Raw genomic sequence first — 17,600 nt, 5'->3', positions numbered from 1 at the left:
GTTTGATAGAGTACAAGCTGCCCAGAGTTGGTCTAGCATTTGCCCTTATGCATATTTATACATATGTCAGGAATATTTACATCAGAAAATGTATCTAGTAACACTTCCAAGATGCTCTTTCTATAGGTAGCAATCTTCAGGAAGCCAGCTTTTTCATCTTTAGTCATATGTTTCCATTGTGTGTTTCCAGATCCTGAAGAATTCACGCCTTGTGTAGTTTCATGTTGCATTTCAACCAGCCTTTGTGTTTATTATTGTTCATTTTCTTTTCAGTGTTTTAACTTCAAACTGATTTTGCTCCATGTTGTTTGTTTTTGTTTTTGCCTTTGCTATTCCTTCCCCTCCCTCCCCCTTTTAAAGTCGATTTACGTCCCACACGCCTTGGCATTCAAGAGATCATACGCATCAAAGGTAGTGTCTCCATTCTCATTGACTGGCCATGGTTGCATGCATACCTGTTATTCATGAAGCAAAATATCAATCTGTGTCCCTTTTCCTGCCTTCAGTTGTACTAACTTCATCCTTACTGTGCATGTATGAAATTATTAACAAATATAAATGACAGATCATCTTCAAGGCCCATACCTTCATGAAGGGCATGCAGTATGTACATCAAAGATCCAGCAGGGAGAAATGGTGATCTTCATTCCAATTCCTTAACTGTCCAAGGTGTTTGAGCTCAATAGTCTGAATTTCTAAACCTGCAAAATTAAGAATATCAACAATACTTATTTATTTCACTTATTATTGCATTGCTATTTAACTCTTCCCTAAAAACAGCTCAGGGTGGTTTAAATGGTTCCCCTGTTTTATTCTCACAACCATCTTCTGAACTAGCTTAGACTCAGACAAAACGATTACATCAAGGTCCCAAGACATGGAAATAATAAAAAACAAATAGTCATTGTTACAGAACGCACACTCTGTGATTGTTACAAAGGTGTAGGCTTGCACGGAGTGCACAAAATAAAAATAGTTTTTAAAAGATAAGTATGTTGTTTTCTTCATTGACACAGTTCTCCAAATCTTAATTTGCATACATACATTGAGTATCCCTTATTCAAAATTCCAAAATCAAGACTTGAGCACATGGATGACTAAGATAGTGACACCTTTATGCTCTGATTTACACAAACTTTGTTTTATGCTTAAAATTAAATATTGTGATAAAATAACCTTGAGGCTATGTTTAAAAGGTATATATCAGGCATGGGCAACCTCCAGCCCTCCAGGTGTTTTGGACTTCAACTCCCACAATTCCTAACAGCTGGTAAGCTGTTAGGAATTGTGTGAGTTGAAGTCCAAAACACCTGGAGGGCCAAAGTTTGTCCATGCCTGGTATATACGAAATATAAATAAATTTTGTGTTTGGGTCCTATCTCCAGGATACCTCTTTATGTAAATATTCCAAAATCGGGGGCGGGGGGGGGGGCGGAGCCAAGATACAGATCACTTTTCAATCAGAGCATTTTGAATAAGGGATATTCTAGTTCTATATCTCAACAGATCTGCAAGAGAGTGGGATGGGGAGACATAGCACTTAAACAATGACACTTTCAAAAAGATATGTTTTGTAATCAGAAATCCTTATTTATCCAGCTCATTAGTATAAGTATCTGCTTCTGGATCATTCTTGGGCTAGATTTTTAAAACAAGGACTGAGATTGTCCCAGTATTCTTTTGTTACAGAATACATGAGGATTATTGGACAGAACAATAAAAAGTGTCCATTAATTTGTTTTTCTCATAACATATACATTCTCTTTATATCTGTGGCCATGTAGTCACATAAGCTGCCAGTGTAACTGGGTCTTAAAGGTGTTGTGGTCATAAAGGGGCATTGATTCTCTATACTGCGGTATCCCTTTTTGCATTTAACAAACTCTGGCAATTACGGTAATGGTATTTCTTCTCTTTTTTCCCCTCAAATCTGTTTAAGATTTTAGCTCAATTTACTGATTAAATGGTGTGGAAATATGGAGATGTTTATTTTAAAAAATCTTGATTTGCCATTGTCCACTGAGGACTGGTCTATATTAAAAAGACAGAAAGATATATCACACAGAACCCATTTATCTGGTTTATCATACTTCTATGCTAGTTTTCTGTATAGAAGTATTGAACCCTTGCTCCAAAGTAACTATGTCTTTGAGGTACTTTAAAGTTTTAAACATAACCTCCCCCCGGCATTCTAGTTAGTTATTGAGGGCTGACTTTCTCTTTTTTGGATAATAATTCACATAGTCATTTCCTCTACTCATGGTTGAATTGATAGTCCAACACCAGTTGAATCCCATGGTCCTGCAGATCTTTTTTCCTCTCTCATTATGCTGACTGGACCAGGTGATTGTATGGTAATGTGGGGTTCTTTTGCAAGCTGGTCCCATAATGGCACAGGCGGGCAGTTCACCGTGTGCCATACTTCGCACAGCTACATGCTGCTCACTTGTTAATGTGATTTGATTATGAAGTGATTTGTTAGCAACTCTTGATCAGAGTTACGTTTTCAATGAAAAATGAGGAGCAACTCCTTTCTTTGGGGCAGGCTGAAAGAAGCATTGAAAAGAACTTAGCTATAGCTTGAAACACTGCATAAAATCACTGCTTTGCACATGATTCACACTTTTTCCTTAGTCTTCCACCAAGGCCTATCTGCTGCACTGCTAGCACCCACATGGATGGCTGGGCAGGAAATCTAGTACACAGCCCTGTAAGAAAGACTTGGTTCCAAGTCATTGGGGCTGACAGTTTGGTTGAGGGGCTGAAACACAATCTTATTCTTGTTACTACAGAAAGCGTACACGGAAGATGAGCTCAACGCCAAACTGACCAGACGAGTGCAGAAAGCTGCTCGCCGCCAAGCCAAGCAGGAGGAGCTCAAAAGGTTACACAGGGCCCAGGTACAGCTATACATTCTCCCTCGCTTTTCTTGAAACTATAGAAAGAGAGGTGTTGGATGACCACACCTCTGAAAACCAGAAAAGTGTATGTTATACTTCCAATAAGTACAGTGTAAATGTTCCTTGCGTAAACTCTTGGCAGTTGGTTCGTTTGTATAATCACGATGCTTCATCATTAACAGCTGCTGTATGTTGAACATTATGTATCGTATAAAGCCAGCAGGGAATGCAGTGGTTGGAGCATTGGACCAGGGCAGTCTTGGTTTGGGTTCCCACTCAGCCATGGGTGATCTTGGGCAAGTCACAGTCTCTCAGCCTCAGAGGAAGGCAAGAGCAAGCCACCTTTCAACAAATTTTGTTGTTGCCTAGAAATCCCCCATGATAAATTCACCGTATGCTTCCATACGTTGGAAATGACTTGAACACAAATATCAACAATGTGTGATGTGGCAGAAATTCTACAAAATTTGATCTCCAAAGTTGGAGGGTTTGCCTCTTAGAACTGTTAGAGAAAATTGATTGATTCTTTCCCAGGATAGATTTGCTTTAATTTGTTTTCCACCAGTGCCCATTGTCCTCTTGCTGTTAAGATTTCCACTCTTGAAAAGAACTGTATGAGAAAGATTTCTTTTGGCTGTAGGAGATACAGGTGCGTTTTGCAAAGATATAGGTATGTTTTGCAATGATTCTGCAAAGTTAAAACACCAGAAGCAAAAGACCGATTTGTGCCTTGGAAAGCTTTCAATCTAGATTTGACAGATTGGGAAAAACCAAAATGGGGAGGAAATATAGAGCAGCAGGAATAATATGTATAGATTCCGTTAAAATCTTTACTTAGTTTAGATAGAGAATAAGGACCAAGGAACCTTATGGCAAAGATGAAAATCAAAAAGGAATGTAAATTGCTTGACACTTTGGACATGGAGCAGGAAAAGAAGGAGTAGTTCTCACACATTCTGTCTCCACAATAAGTCAGGAATACAAGATGCTTCACCTGACATTGTTGAGTGTGTTTAATATACTTGTACATTAACTCAAATACCAATATTGGTTTTCCTTGGAGGGTGATAGCTGAGAAAATTATTTATTTTGACAGTATCCCTGAGAATCATTGGAGTTTTAGTATAAAGAAAAAAAAACCTATTTCCAAACGGTGAGTCATTATACATACATGTGTTTGGGAAAATCTTCATTGTCTTCTACTAGTTTTTGAAGCATATAAGATTCTTGAGATTAGCATGCTATCATTTGGATACACAAGAAGAGTGAGAATGTTTGCTGATACTTGCTGTTCTCTTTCCATAGATTATCCAACGGCAGCTGGAACAAGTAGAAGAAAAGCAGAGGCAACTGGAGGAAAGAGGGGTTGCTGTTGAGAAGGCACTTAGAGGAGAAGCAGGTATCTTTCATAATTCAGTGTTTTGTGTGGGTTTGTATCTTTGCAGCTTATATTTTCATGCAAAGGTTTGTTACAATTGATGTGCTGCTCCCTTCCTAAGATGAAAATGGATTTTTAAATTAATTTCTCAAACAAATGGATTACAGGTCATTTCTCTTTTGAATCACCCCTTGGAACCCTTTCCCTTTGAAACTCCATGATGACAAGGTTCCATAGTAGACTTACATTTGCTCTGAAAATTTGTCTCTCTTTTTCTGTTACAGAGCAAGGTTTGTCAGCCTCCTTATTTTCTAATAACTTGAAGTGCAGCTTATAAACTTCCCATCTGTGGAATATTTTAGCAAATAAAGCTATGCCATAGCAAATAAGCTTTTGCTTTGTCCACCAAGCTGAATAAAATAGAGAATTAGTCACTTTAATTAATGGTGCTGTGAACTAACATTATCATCCTCACAAGGGACCATCACAGAACAGCCCTAGCAAGTACCATGTGCTCCCTGCAAATTTGGCACAATCTCAGTCATCTCACTTGAGCAAGTGAAGCAGAACTTCACACATCTTGTGGAAAGATTGTCTTGGTCTCCTAGCTAAGTGGCATTTTATACTCTTGATGACCAGAACTGGGTTAGGATAGGTAAAAAAGATGAAGGGCAGAGCTAGACATTATGGGGGGTCCTCTTACACCTAGGTCTCCTTTGGATTCTTAAGTGCCTGGTGAAACTCATCACCTCCCTCTTCAATGACTGCCATTAGAGAAGTTAGGGAAATTCAGGGTGTTCTAGTATTGCATCATGTAGTGAATTTCATTAGACTTTACAATGGAGAAAATTAAACATGGTGAACTGGCTCATCTGTGGGAACTGACATGGTTACAGTATTATTTTCCTTATACCATCTCCCAGTATCCTCTCTGCATCTCAAATAAAGGCAACTACAAGATGTGCATTATGCACCATGCATGTAAGAGGCCTCCTACCTCTATCTACAACTTCTGACAGACTGGACAATTCCCATTTCTGTTATAGTTGATATTACTAGAGACTGAATAGATTGTGCAAATAAATGGGCCACTTTCAAGGATGGTGTGGTGGGCTGGGAGAGATGCATATGTAGAATAAACCAAAACATTGGCTTCTCCGGTGTCAGCCTTCTCCAACCTGGTGCCCTCCAGAAGTATTGAACTCCAGTTGTCCATGTCAGAGTTTTGAGATATATCAGAGTATACATAATTTAATTTGCTATTGCTGAAAAAAATATCCTACCCCAAGATTATTGTGGGAAATAGTCTAGGCCTAGAAAAAAACTCACATTCCAAGACTTCCAGCCTTCTTTTACCATACCCTCAATATCAGCACAAACTTACTATATCTTTTCCATATACCTTGCAAACCGCCATTTTATATATTGTTGTGTCTTTTATATTGTCTGTAACCACCTGGCCCTGGCCCCATGTAAGCCGCCCCGAGTCCCTTCGGGGAAATGGAGGCGGGGTATATTATTATTATTATTATTATTATTATTATTATTATTATTATTATTATACACCCAGTCTCAACCAAAATGGGAAATAAAGCAGAAAAACAACTGCGCAGTTCCATTATCTTTTAACAAATGGAATTCATAGACAATAACCATGCTAGTGTAGAATGTCAGCATGCAACGGGATCTTGTAACAATGTAGTTTATGAAAATTATACTACTAACTTCATTCTGTCAGTTATTCTCAAAGGAACCACAAGATCTTTGCATTTTAACAGGTATTGCATCATAGGGATGCCCCCCTTCCAACTATCCATTCTTCATTGGCTGATAGCTATGTGTTAGGATTCTAACCTTGTCAGTTAGAATCTAATAATAGTACAATTACATCCCATACAATTTTCTTCATAGATATTGATTACATTGTAGATACACTATGTGTCCCCTCCCACAAATGCTTGTGATAAAATAGATGCTATGCATTTATTGTGATAGACATACAGTGTAAACATATTTTTCTTGAGATGGTATTATATTTGAATAAAGCAGAGTTGTGGAGCCTGTGACTTACCAGATGTTGTTCGAATCTGGTTACCACCAGCCTCTAATATTCTGGTAGAGGAATGAAAGGAGGGATGGGGAACCTGGAGGAAGGCCATAGGTTCACTATCCCTGATATAGGAAACGGTCTCCTAAAGCACAATTTATTACTACCTGGTTTGCTTTTTTGTGTCACAAAATTGTTCCTAGTAGACAAAGTCCTATTGGACTTACTCATTTCAGTGTTTTTGAAGGAACATATATTTCTCACTCCAGAATTTTCCCAAGACATTTAGTAAACGAGGCAGAAAATCCAAACACTCTTTGTATGACAAAACAGTAACAATGAGCTGTAATACCATGTACCAAAAACAGTCACTTGATGAGGCTCAAATCATTTGGAGTAATACAAGGGTGGGAAAAATATGAGGTTTAGAAACTCTGTGTGACCCCCCCCCCCCCCAGGATATTTTTGCAATTAGAAAAAAATTCAGAATGTGCCAAAATGACCTATAGGAGATACAGAGGGCCATGTTTGTGGGCCCCTTGGACAACTCTCCCCAGGTCAAAACAAATATTTGCAAACTGTTTTTTTTAAATTTCCCCCCCTTAAAATGCCCTGAAAAACATGGTGAGAAATTCCCCATATTCCATAGAGTCATGGGGGAGTAGACATTTGTGGTTTAATGTGTTAATGTAGTCCCTTAGCCTTCGACAGTTGCCCAATCCTGGTTATCCTTAATGAACTTTCCATAACTTAGATCAACTCTGAAGTCTATGACTTGACAGTTTACTTATTAACTTCTTTCATAATAGAGTGAGTGCGGTACAAAACATTGGAGTTCCTTTAAAAACAACCACACTGGAAGCGGAAAAGAACTATTTATGGTGCACAGTCCACAAGACTTTAGTTTTCTTCATGTATCTTCCTTTTTTAAATAGAATATCCTGAAGTTTTGTGTATACTCCTCATCCTTTCTCCTACATCACTTCTACTGTAGCAGGCTTCTTATATGTTATACAAATAAAGTGACCTTGACATGGTTATCAGACAAATATTCCTGATACTGTTATACTGGAGAGGTATTCCTTGGCTTGAAATATATTATTTTGGAGGGCAGGGCAGAAGAAAACAAGACACATCAAAACTTTTTAGTTTCCCTTGATCTTTGCCTCCACTGTACTCATGCCAATTCTGATCTGTGGCAGTGGCATATTTGCTGGTTTGGGCAGTATATCTGCAATAGGCTGGTGATGCTCAGAATTTGCAGGGAGGGTTTTGTTTTTACTTAATATTTTCTAGTACAATCATGCAAGCCAGTTCCTAGACCCTGCTGTGTTGTCTTTAAAGATTTGCTTCCAGAGGTGGGAGGGAAGAGTGTTGCTTTAAAAAGGGATGATTTACAGTAGATTAGGGTGAGCAAAATGCAATTTGTGGATCATATGTAGCCTACCAGGATTTTTTTGTGACCCCCAGGGATTAAAAATAAAAATCATAAAAAAAATACTTTCCCCCAAAGCACCTCCAAATACTCCTTAGGTGGAATGTGGGGTATTTTCATCACATTGGGGGCAGAGAGCAATTTACCACCAAGAGAAGGTTGTCTTTGAAACAGGTGGATGCTGACCTCAAAAGTTTCCTAAAGGGTCAATGCTCTGGCCTCCAATAATGTCCACCCTTGTAGTAGATCAACCAGGATTTCTGATTCCCTGCTTTAAAAAAACAAACAAGAGGAAAAGGGGGTTTCTCTTTTTCTAAATTAGGCTATTAAAATTTCTGGTTTAAGATAACTAAAATGTAGACTTGTGCTTCTACATTGTTGACTGAATACAGTGTTCCCTCACTTATCGCGGGGGTTAGGTTCCAGAACCACCCGCAATAAGTGAAAATCCGCAAAGTAGGGACGCTATATATTTATACATTATTTTAGTAGTTATACACTATTTTAAGTCTTTATCAACCAATCGTGTGTTAATAAATCGCCTCTTTCTCCTCCCGTTGCCGCTTGGGCTCCTTTTCTCCCTTCAGCTTCTCCTTCCTCCCTTCCTTAGGCTGCAAATTGTAATTTTTTTATGATTTATAGTATTGTTTTAGAGTTTATTGAAAAACTGCAAATCTGCAAAAAGTGAACCGTGAAGTAATGAGGGAATACTGTATACAGTGTTCCACCCCCTCTTCTGAGTCCTCCACGTTTCCCGGTGTGGCCCGGCTGAGCGGAGACAGAAGCGGGACTTGGCTGCCTCTTCCAGGCTTTTTCTGCCACCGGTGGCCTTCACTCTCTCACCCACCCTCCCTCCCTCCCACCCTCCCTCCCTCCCACACTCATCCGGCTGGAGCATCGTTCCTTCTTCCCTGGCTGCAGGGAAGCAGCCAGAGCAACATGACGGGCCCGAAGCATGGGCCCAGTCGGCGCTGGTAGGGAAGGGTTCACTAGGGAAGGGGGAGAAAGGCCACATAACAATTAAAATAATGTATAAATATAAAAATTAAAATAGTGTCCCTACTTTGCGGATTTCCACTTATCGTGGTAGGTCCTAGAACAGAACCCCCGCGATAAGTGAGGGAACACTGTATGGCTCCATTCCATACTAGGATTTTGCAACTGCTTCTATTCAATGGGTTTCATGCTTACAGTTTAAAATAATAAAAAGTAAAACCTCTGCCACTATCATGGCTGCCTATGATTCTCTTTAACTGATCATTGGGGGATGAATTGGGAACACTGTTCCCTGCAAGACTGGATCAAGTCAGGTCAAGTTCTTTCTCTTGCTCTGTTGAGCAGAGTCATGAGTTTCCCCTGAGTTCGCTCCTCGTAGGAGAATGCTTCGATATCCTTCCTTAAGGCCCCCAAACAACTACAGTGCAATGCTGTGACGACACAAATGAACATAAGTGAAAATAGTCTCATATAACCTAGCGTGATCTACTCCTTTGTGAAAATCCATACCTGCCTTTCTTGCCTGCATATTTTCCGAGTTCTATTATTCCTGCATCCTGTGTTTATTGTATACCATATATATGTATGTGTATATATTTATTGCAAAGTCGCATGATTTCTTGTTTCTTTTTCTCTTTCTCTCTCTCTCCTGCTCCCTGTCAGCCTCTCATGTATGCATTTTCTCTTATAGACTGCTTTAATTCTGGGCAGGGAGTGGGGTGGGCTAGCCAGGATGGGCACTTGAACCAATAACTCTCTCTCTTCCACCAATTCCTTGTTGTAGACTATTGGGGAGAGTCTTATTACAGTGACCTCATCGACTTGCACCTGGGTGGTATGTATGGCAGAACCTCTTCGCTGGCACTAACCCTGCTGACACCCACTCCTGCCACCCTCTCCCTCCACCTACGTATGTCCTTCCTTCCTTGGCTCACAAGCAATGAGATGAAATCACTCGTGCACCTAATTGATTGGCTAGGGCACAAGCCCTTTTCCAGCTCAAAGGAGAAGGCTGCACTATATCTATTCCGTTTTTTTTTATTGTACTTCTAACCCATCCAATAACATCCACATTGGATTACCTATAAGTGGAAGGAAGATGCACTTGGTGAAGAAAAAAGTGGGAGACAACCTAAAAAGTGTGCAGAAGATAATGTCTTGTCTTATATACTTGGAGTATTAAAGCTTTCCTCAGGGTAACTGACACCAAAACTGACTTATCTACTATTTCTCATCCGTTTTTCCTCAGGGAGGGTTTCAATACTCAAAATGTATTGGCAGCATGTTATCTTCCGTGCGTCTCTGAAGCCTTTCTTCTTTCGTTCTCTGATTAGCTGTGGACCTAAACCAGCGTACCATGTGTGATAATATTTGGGTCCTTAGAGGTGCATCTCCCATCCTCTTTTAAGGATTTGTTATCTTCTCCCCTACAGCCTCTCTTCACCAGCACTAGGAAAACCCTGGGAAGAATTCCTCAGTCATTTGGTCCTTTAAATTACTGTACAACCTGGGATATGTTCATGAACTTGCTGTGGAAACAGGAAAATATGGATAAGGGCAGCTACAGTAACTTCTGGCAGAAGACTTCATTTCAGTAGGGTTCTCTGTTATCCACAATTTCCTGTTTCCACAATAAGTTACGCAACTGAAGCATATCACAGAATCACTTAGAGGATCTAGAAAAGTCCAGAATGGAATACGGATAAGTGAAATTGCAGATACTGGTCCCAGGAGTTGTACTATGTGTTGTCACCAAGAATTTTAATGGTTTCCTCAAAACAGCTGTCAGCAAGGTAGAAAGCAGTAAAGCAGTGGTTCTCAACCTGTGGGTCCCCAGGTGTTTTGGCCTACAACTCCCCAAAATCCCAGCCAGTTAACCAACAGTTAGGATTTCTGGGAGTTGAAGGCCAAAAGATCTGGGGACCCACAGGTTGAGATGCACAGCAGTAGAGAAACTCACAGTGTAATGGTGTATTGTGCATTTTACCTTTCTGACCAGTTCAGGCAAGTCAGGAGAAGTCAACATGACTGCAGTGGCCAACGGTGGCCAGTGAGTTCTGGTTGTTTGTTTCATTTGGCTGTTCATTTTATTCTAGAACAGTGGTTCTCAACCTGGGGCCCCATATGTTTTTGGCCTACAACTCCCAGAAATCCCAGCCAGTTTACCAGCTTTTAGGATTTCTGGGAGTTGAAGGCCAAAAACATCTGGGGACCCCAGGTTGAGAACCACTGTTCTAGACATACTTCTCTACCCAAGAAATTCCTAGCCCTCAAGGGTCAGTGAGAAAGTAACAGTGCTCCCATCAAACACTCCCATCACACATATACTTACTGCTATTTATTACAGGTGGGGAGATTATAGGCCATGGAGCACGTTGCCCCCCAAACTGCTTTTGAGAATTGGAAAGATGTGGCATGCCCATTAAAAAAAATCTAACTTCAAAAATTTCCTCCAACTGTCATCTTACTCCTAGAGAGTACAGAGATAATTTTGCCCCATACTGGGCTTCTCTGGGTTGGAGGGAATGGGGAGGTAACTTTCCAAAGCAGCCCAGTCCCTTTCCAGAAGGGAAAAAATTACTGCAAGCCACTCCCTTGCCATTTCAGAAGCCAAACATACCCATTAAGATTTTCGAGATTCCATAGTTTGTAATTAAGATCATTTTGTGACCTTTGCCATTGTTTGAGGAATGTAGTTCAGAGGTTCCTCAAAATTTCTGATGTCAGTGTAGGCCCAAATATCAAGACTTCCCTTTCCCTTTTAAAAAATGTAATTCAGCAGCTTTCCTCTATTCAGACAAGACACAGTCAAGGGAGCTTTTAAATTATTTTAAGTCATCAAAAGCTCTTTTGGCATTCTCTTCCTGTCTACATTAGCTGCTGAATTGGAATCTATATAGAAATTCAGGTACAACCCAGTGGGGTGGGAAGCCATCGTGCACGCCAATGGACTTTGGCCCAGTTGTCTTGACTCGCTGAGGTCAGATCAGTAAATGGGAGCTATGCTGTTGGGTGCTAATGCTTTTCCAAATCAAAACAGAATACACTTGTTAAACTGTAGTGGGAGTTTAAGGTTTTCCTACTGCTCTTCCCTAGATTGCCATTAGGAAGTATTGTGTGTCTACAGAAGGAGCTGTAAAAGGGTTAATGCTAAGTTTCACTTAACAGGTTCCACTCCCTGGCTGCTGACCCACACCACCTCCTCCTCCTCCCCTTTCCCTTTTCCTCCTCCTAATGCCTCCTCAAAGGCAGTTAGTCCTGTGACTTTTGCTAACTGGTGGCTTTAAAAAGTAGTCCTCAGAGTCATTTAAAGGGAAACTGTCATTTTTCATGTAACTTCACTACTATTACAAAGAAGTCAATTTAACTAAAAACAACACTATATTTAATTTGCTTTGCATAACTGGCATACTTGTATTCATTGCATTTCCTGTTTGGCTAAATATATACTGTATTAGTTGCTATTCCTTTCTATACTCTGGGAGTATTTATTTCTGATTAAAAGGGCATGATATTTCAAGTCGGTGTCCTCAATTCCTCCTACTCTAGAACTGATTAAATTCCAATATTGCCAATATTATATGCATTATCTCTCCTTTTTTAAATGCCAACAAAAGCAACAATTCTGTATCTGGCAGTATCCCTTTAAATTAAATGCAGTGTTTATGTGCAGAAAATCTGTGGCTTTGTAGTTTTACTTCTTTGTGTACTCTTCTGTGACTGATGTGTGTGCAGTACTTTCTCACAGGGCTGCCAGAATGCTCAGCAATCGCTTAGCCTAGTAGATAACAGATTAGGATATGGACCAGGGAAGCCCATGGTTCAATCTCCTCTCTTCATGAAGTCTTTAAGTTAGTTAGTATTAATTGCCTCCTGAAACAGTTGACATCAGGAGTATTGAAAGAATAGATTCTTAATGTTCAAGGCACTTCACAATGTGTTATGAGCATTAATATTAAAGTTGGGGTTTGCCCTGAAGCCTGTCCTTCAGTTTATCACATTCTCCCTGAGTTAACTAAGGTAACAATATACCAGTACTTGATATTTCTAGGGCATATAATAACTAAAACAAAGTGCTTAGTGTTTCCCTAGTATGATAAGATTAATCCAGCTTGTGGTCATACTCTTCTGAGCACTATAGAAAATGTTGCTGTGCAGCATAGGAAGAATTTCATGTGCATCGCCTAGGGATGAGCACATCATGTACTTGCATGTCACATGCATGCTTTAACAAATAATTAGAAGCCTGAGTGTGATCATCTATTACAGTGGTTCTAAACCTGTGGGTCCCCAGATGTTTTGGCCTTCAATTCCCAGAAATCCTAACAGCTGGCTGGGATTTCTAGGAGTTATAAGCCAAAACACCTGGAGAACCACAGGTTGAGAACCACTTAGATGCAGGAAGGGAAAAGACAACTACGGTGGGAAGAAGAAAGTGATGCTTGGTTCAATCTAGGCATTTCCTTCCCACCTCCCATATATGGTCAGCACTGCTGAAGCACAGGCTTGGATTTAAATTGGCTCACAATATAGCTCCATTTGTATTCCAATATCTCTTTTAATTTGCCATTTGGAAGAGAAATTCTAATGTTCTTGGTCAGAACTGGGAATGCTTAAGCGATGTGTGTTTTGGTATTATCCCAGTCTTGATGGATAAAATTGTGCATTCACCTTATACTGGTCACTATCCTGACACATGTCCTTTGTGACTATTTGCAGCCCAACCAGTTTTTTGTCCCTTGAACTTCTTTAAAAAGAATTGCCTTTTACCCTGCATTCTGACTGAAGATCCAAATGAATTCCTAAGGGGTTTTGGTTTGTATATGTGGCCATACCCAACAGGCAGCTTTGCACTGGAGCTTGGGGAGGAATTATTGGCCTAAACTGATTGGTGTGATGTGACAAGGGCCAGCAGGTCATGTGATCTTTCTCCAAAAAGTGGACTTGGTCACAGCTGATTTTTTTTATTTTAAATTTACTGCTCCTTTTTTTAAAATGTAATCACAGATCAATATACTTGTTTATTGTAGTATATCGTTGCATTAGAGGATAGCTAAAAACATCTTGGGCAGAAATATGGATAATCACATGAATGCTGGGTGGGGGGAGAGAAGTGAAGTGGCTACTGCAATGTGGCCACCAATAGTGCAAATGGCAGGCTTTTTTAAAAAAAGGAAGCTCACATCAAAGTGAATTCCCCCGGGCGACGTGTGACTATTTAAGATGAACTCACTACTATGTGATTGCTGCATGTGGCACCAAGGGGTGATGCAGGCGGGATCCATGTAGATATGGAAATAAGGACCGAATAAGGATCTTTTTTCCAGGTACAGACCGGCCCATAGTCAGCTTGCATCTTCCAGTCCTACTATATAACCGCATTATATGTTATATATATGGCCAGGATCCCTACATGTTTGTAAGTAATATTTGGAAGGATATCACATTGAGGAGGGAGAAGGCTTGTTTTCTGCTGCTCTAGAGACTAGGGCAGTGGTTCTCAACCTGTTGGTCCCCAGATGTTTTGGCCTACAATTTCCAGAAATCCCAGCCAGTTTACCAGCTGTTAGGATTTCTGGGAGTTGAAGGCCAAAACATCTGGAGACCCACAGGTTGGAGAACCACTGAACTAGGGCATGAAGCAATGGATTCAAATTGCAGGAAATGGTATAGGCTTGTTGGATGCTAAGACTCTCTTCCCCAGGATTAATGCCCAATCAAGACCAGATTCATCCCAGCATAAGTAGTATAAAGACTGTGTTATTAAGACATTTCAGGGATATTTGTGTATTTTCTATGTTGTGTTGTTTGGTATAAAGTGTACTAGTAACTTCAAGTGGACTTGAAGATGATGATTCAAACTTCACTAGGCTTAAACTGGTGTCATGTAATTTTTTATTTAGAATAAGACTTCTTTCTATAATTCATCAATTCACCCTCTTCACTATTTAGCTATTTAGACATGCAGATTGTAGTCCCTAATTAGAGAGAAGGAGAATAGCTGTGGAGTGAGCTAATTCTTCCACTTTAATAAAGTTAGTTACTTCTGTCTTCCAGGGGAGAGGGACAGAGTGTTTGGTCAAGTGTCCTCCTCTGTCATAGTGTGAGAGATTCTCAGAAAGAAGGAAGGAAACAAATCCTTTTTATTATTATTTAATTTCTGTTGTGCAGCTGAGCCCATTATGTGCATTAGTGAATACACATGTGGAACACATCTGAAAACATGGATCTTTTAGTCCAACTGTTTGCATAGTGTTTTGGCCTCGCTTCTTGTAGATTCACATCTTATTCTGTCATCTACAATACTTTCTTCCATCCATAGTAAATAAGTGAAACACACCTCTTGGCAAAAGTAGTCCTTCACAGGGAGTAGGATGTTGTGCCATATGCAAAGAAAGCAATCACATTGAGGTTGTACATTGAATAAGGTGCTTACTAGTTTTAAAGAACCAGATGTAAGTAACAACTGTACCTCATGTTTTCAGCAAAAACCAATACAAGTGGAAATAACATCTTAAGTCCATGTGTCTCCCTTCACAGCAACTGGAAGATACTGTTTTGATTCCCATTGTAGTACTGTACTTTCCTTTTGGCTATTCTCTACCATAACCTAGAACCATCCAGGAGTTACTAAAAATTCATCATGATTCTTAATTCGTCTTAATTCGTCTCTGCTGTTAAAGCCTTCGCTATCTTATTTTTCACTTTTTCATATAGAAATAGTTCTATTAACAAAAAATTGCAGTATATCATATTAACAACTGAATTTGAACGTAAATATATACATATAAGCAGATCCCACTAGCTTTGTAAATGTTTGTTTCATCCTTGGGAAGTAAGTATCTCTTAGTGAACTGATGCTTGGTGTTGGAACTTGACAAGCATTTAATAGGCACAAGGTCTACATACTATAAAGATTAAAAAGAGATTGGCGTGGTCCCAAGTTTATTGTGTTGTACTTCTTTTAGAGGCACTCCTGAATACACCTGGGTTGCAGCTGCGTCTAAAATAACTGAGGAGAAAGTTTATTCAGTTTGCAAGTCCTATGGGTACTATATGGGTTTATTTATTTATCATGTCAAAAGCAAATTAAGAATAAAATTATACAGTAATGTATAAAAAATCCACAAACAAAGTTAAAAACTTGGCATTATGCTAAATTTCCTTTGACCAGAAACTGGCCACTTTAAGTGCCTCGGGTGTCATTGTAAGAAGTTCCTCTACTGTGCATATGGTGGGGCTCAGACTGTATTGTAGTAAGTGGTCTGTAGTTTGCTCTTCTTCTCCACACTCACATGTCATGGACTCCACTTTGTAACCCAATTTCTTAAGATTAGCTCTGCATCTCATGGTACCACACTGCAGTTTGTTTAGCACCTTCCTAGTTTCCCAGTCTTCTGTGTGCCCAAGAGGGAGTTTCTCATCCGGTATCAGCCACTGATTGAGGTTCCGGGTTTTAGCCTGCCACTTTTGGACTCTCGCTTGCTGAGGTGTTCCTGCGAGTATCTCTGTAGATCTTAGAAAGCTATTTCTTGATTTTAAAAATTGGCATGCTGGCTGATATCCGAACAGAGGATGAGCTGGAAACGTCAATGCCTCGATCCTTTCATTAATGGCTACTACTTCCCTATGGATATCAGGTGGTGTGATACCGGCTAACCAGTATAATTTCTCCAGTGATATAGGGCATAGAAATCCTGTGATAATGTGGCATGTCTCATTAAGAGCCACATCCATTCTTAACTTGGTGAGATGTATTCCATATTGGACTTGCGTATTCAGCAGAGTGACAAAGTGCAAGGGCAGATGTCTTCACTGTATCTGGTTGTGATCCCCAGGTTATGCCAGTCAGTTTTCGTATGATATTACAGTAGAGCCGTGGTTATCCGAGATAAAAGGGCAGGCCCCATCTCGGATAACCAAACGGCTTGGATAGGGCGAGGACTCGCTGAGGGACGTCTCCCTGGATCTCCCTCGGCTGGGCCCTTGCTGGAGGAGGGGGTTTCCTCCAGCAATGGTCTGGCCGAGGAAAACCAGTGGCGCGTTTCTCGTTTCTGGGAGGGACACCTGTCCCTCCGAGGGGCGTGGAGCATGCCTTGGGTTTTCCTCAGCCAGGCCATTGCTAGAGGAAACTTTCCTCTGGCAAGGGCCTGGCCGAGGGAGATCTGGGGAGATGTCCCTCGGCAAACCCTCGCCCCTTGGGAGGCAGCCCACCAGCGCTTCCCAAGGGGCAAGGGCTCAGCCCAGGGAGGCAGCCCATGAGTGCTCCTGCATCAGCAATCGTGGGCGCTTCCTGGCACTTCCTCCTCCCTCTTCCTGTCCCTCTTCTTCTCTCACGCTCCCTTTGCATGAGAGAAGGAGAGCGAGAGGCGGAGCGCTTCCAGGGCTCCCTTCGCTCAAGAGATGGAGAGGGAGGGGCACCCCCAGCGGCACCTCAGATAAAGTGGATTTCGGTTAACCAGAACTCAGTTAACTGGGGCTCTACTGTATTTCTAGCATCCACTCTTTGCTTGATAATCAAGCAGTGCTTCTTGTAAGTCAGAGCATGGTCCAGAATAACTCCTGGGTATTTTGGTGTGCTGCAATGCTCCAGTGGGATTCCTTCCGAGGTAATCCTCAGAGCTCGAGATGCTTGTCTGTTCTTAAGATGAAAAGCACACATTGTGTTTTAGATGGATTAGGAATCAGCTAGTTTTCTCTGTAATAGGCAGTAGGAGCACCTAAAACTTCGGGGAGCTTCTGTTCAATCATTTTAAAGCTCCCTTCTTGAGTAATGATGGCACAATTGTCAGCATAGATGACACCGTCTGTCCCTTCTGGCAGTGGCTGATCATTTGTGTAAAT

At 40.7% G+C, this 17,600-nt stretch overlaps 1 protein-coding gene across 5 annotated transcripts in view; it reads left to right on the top strand.

Moving 5' to 3' along the window:
* The window catches only part of mical3 (microtubule associated monooxygenase, calponin and LIM domain containing 3), a 236,803-nt gene that overhangs the window by 206,619 nt on the left and 12,584 nt on the right, over positions 1-17,600 (top strand). For 4 of the 5 annotated variants that reach the window (XM_062983115.1, XM_062983117.1, XM_062983116.1 and 1 more), the window contains 4 exons: positions 361-411; positions 2,793-2,900; positions 4,206-4,299; positions 9,541-9,591. In XM_062983115.1, the coding sequence (XP_062839185.1) occupies positions 361-411; positions 2,793-2,900; positions 4,206-4,299; positions 9,541-9,591 (304 nt within the window). The remainder of the gene's footprint in view (positions 1-360; positions 412-2,792; positions 2,901-4,205; positions 4,300-9,540; positions 9,592-17,600) is intronic. The other variant, XM_062983118.1, reaches the window with a different exon arrangement.

This window comes from Anolis carolinensis, chromosome 5, assembly GCF_035594765.1.
Source record: "Anolis carolinensis isolate JA03-04 chromosome 5, rAnoCar3.1.pri, whole genome shotgun sequence".
Taxonomy (NCBI): domain Eukaryota; kingdom Metazoa; phylum Chordata; class Lepidosauria; order Squamata; family Dactyloidae; genus Anolis; species Anolis carolinensis.
The sequence above is the reverse complement of the archived record's forward strand: the minus strand, read 5'-3'. Positions and strand labels throughout refer to the sequence as shown.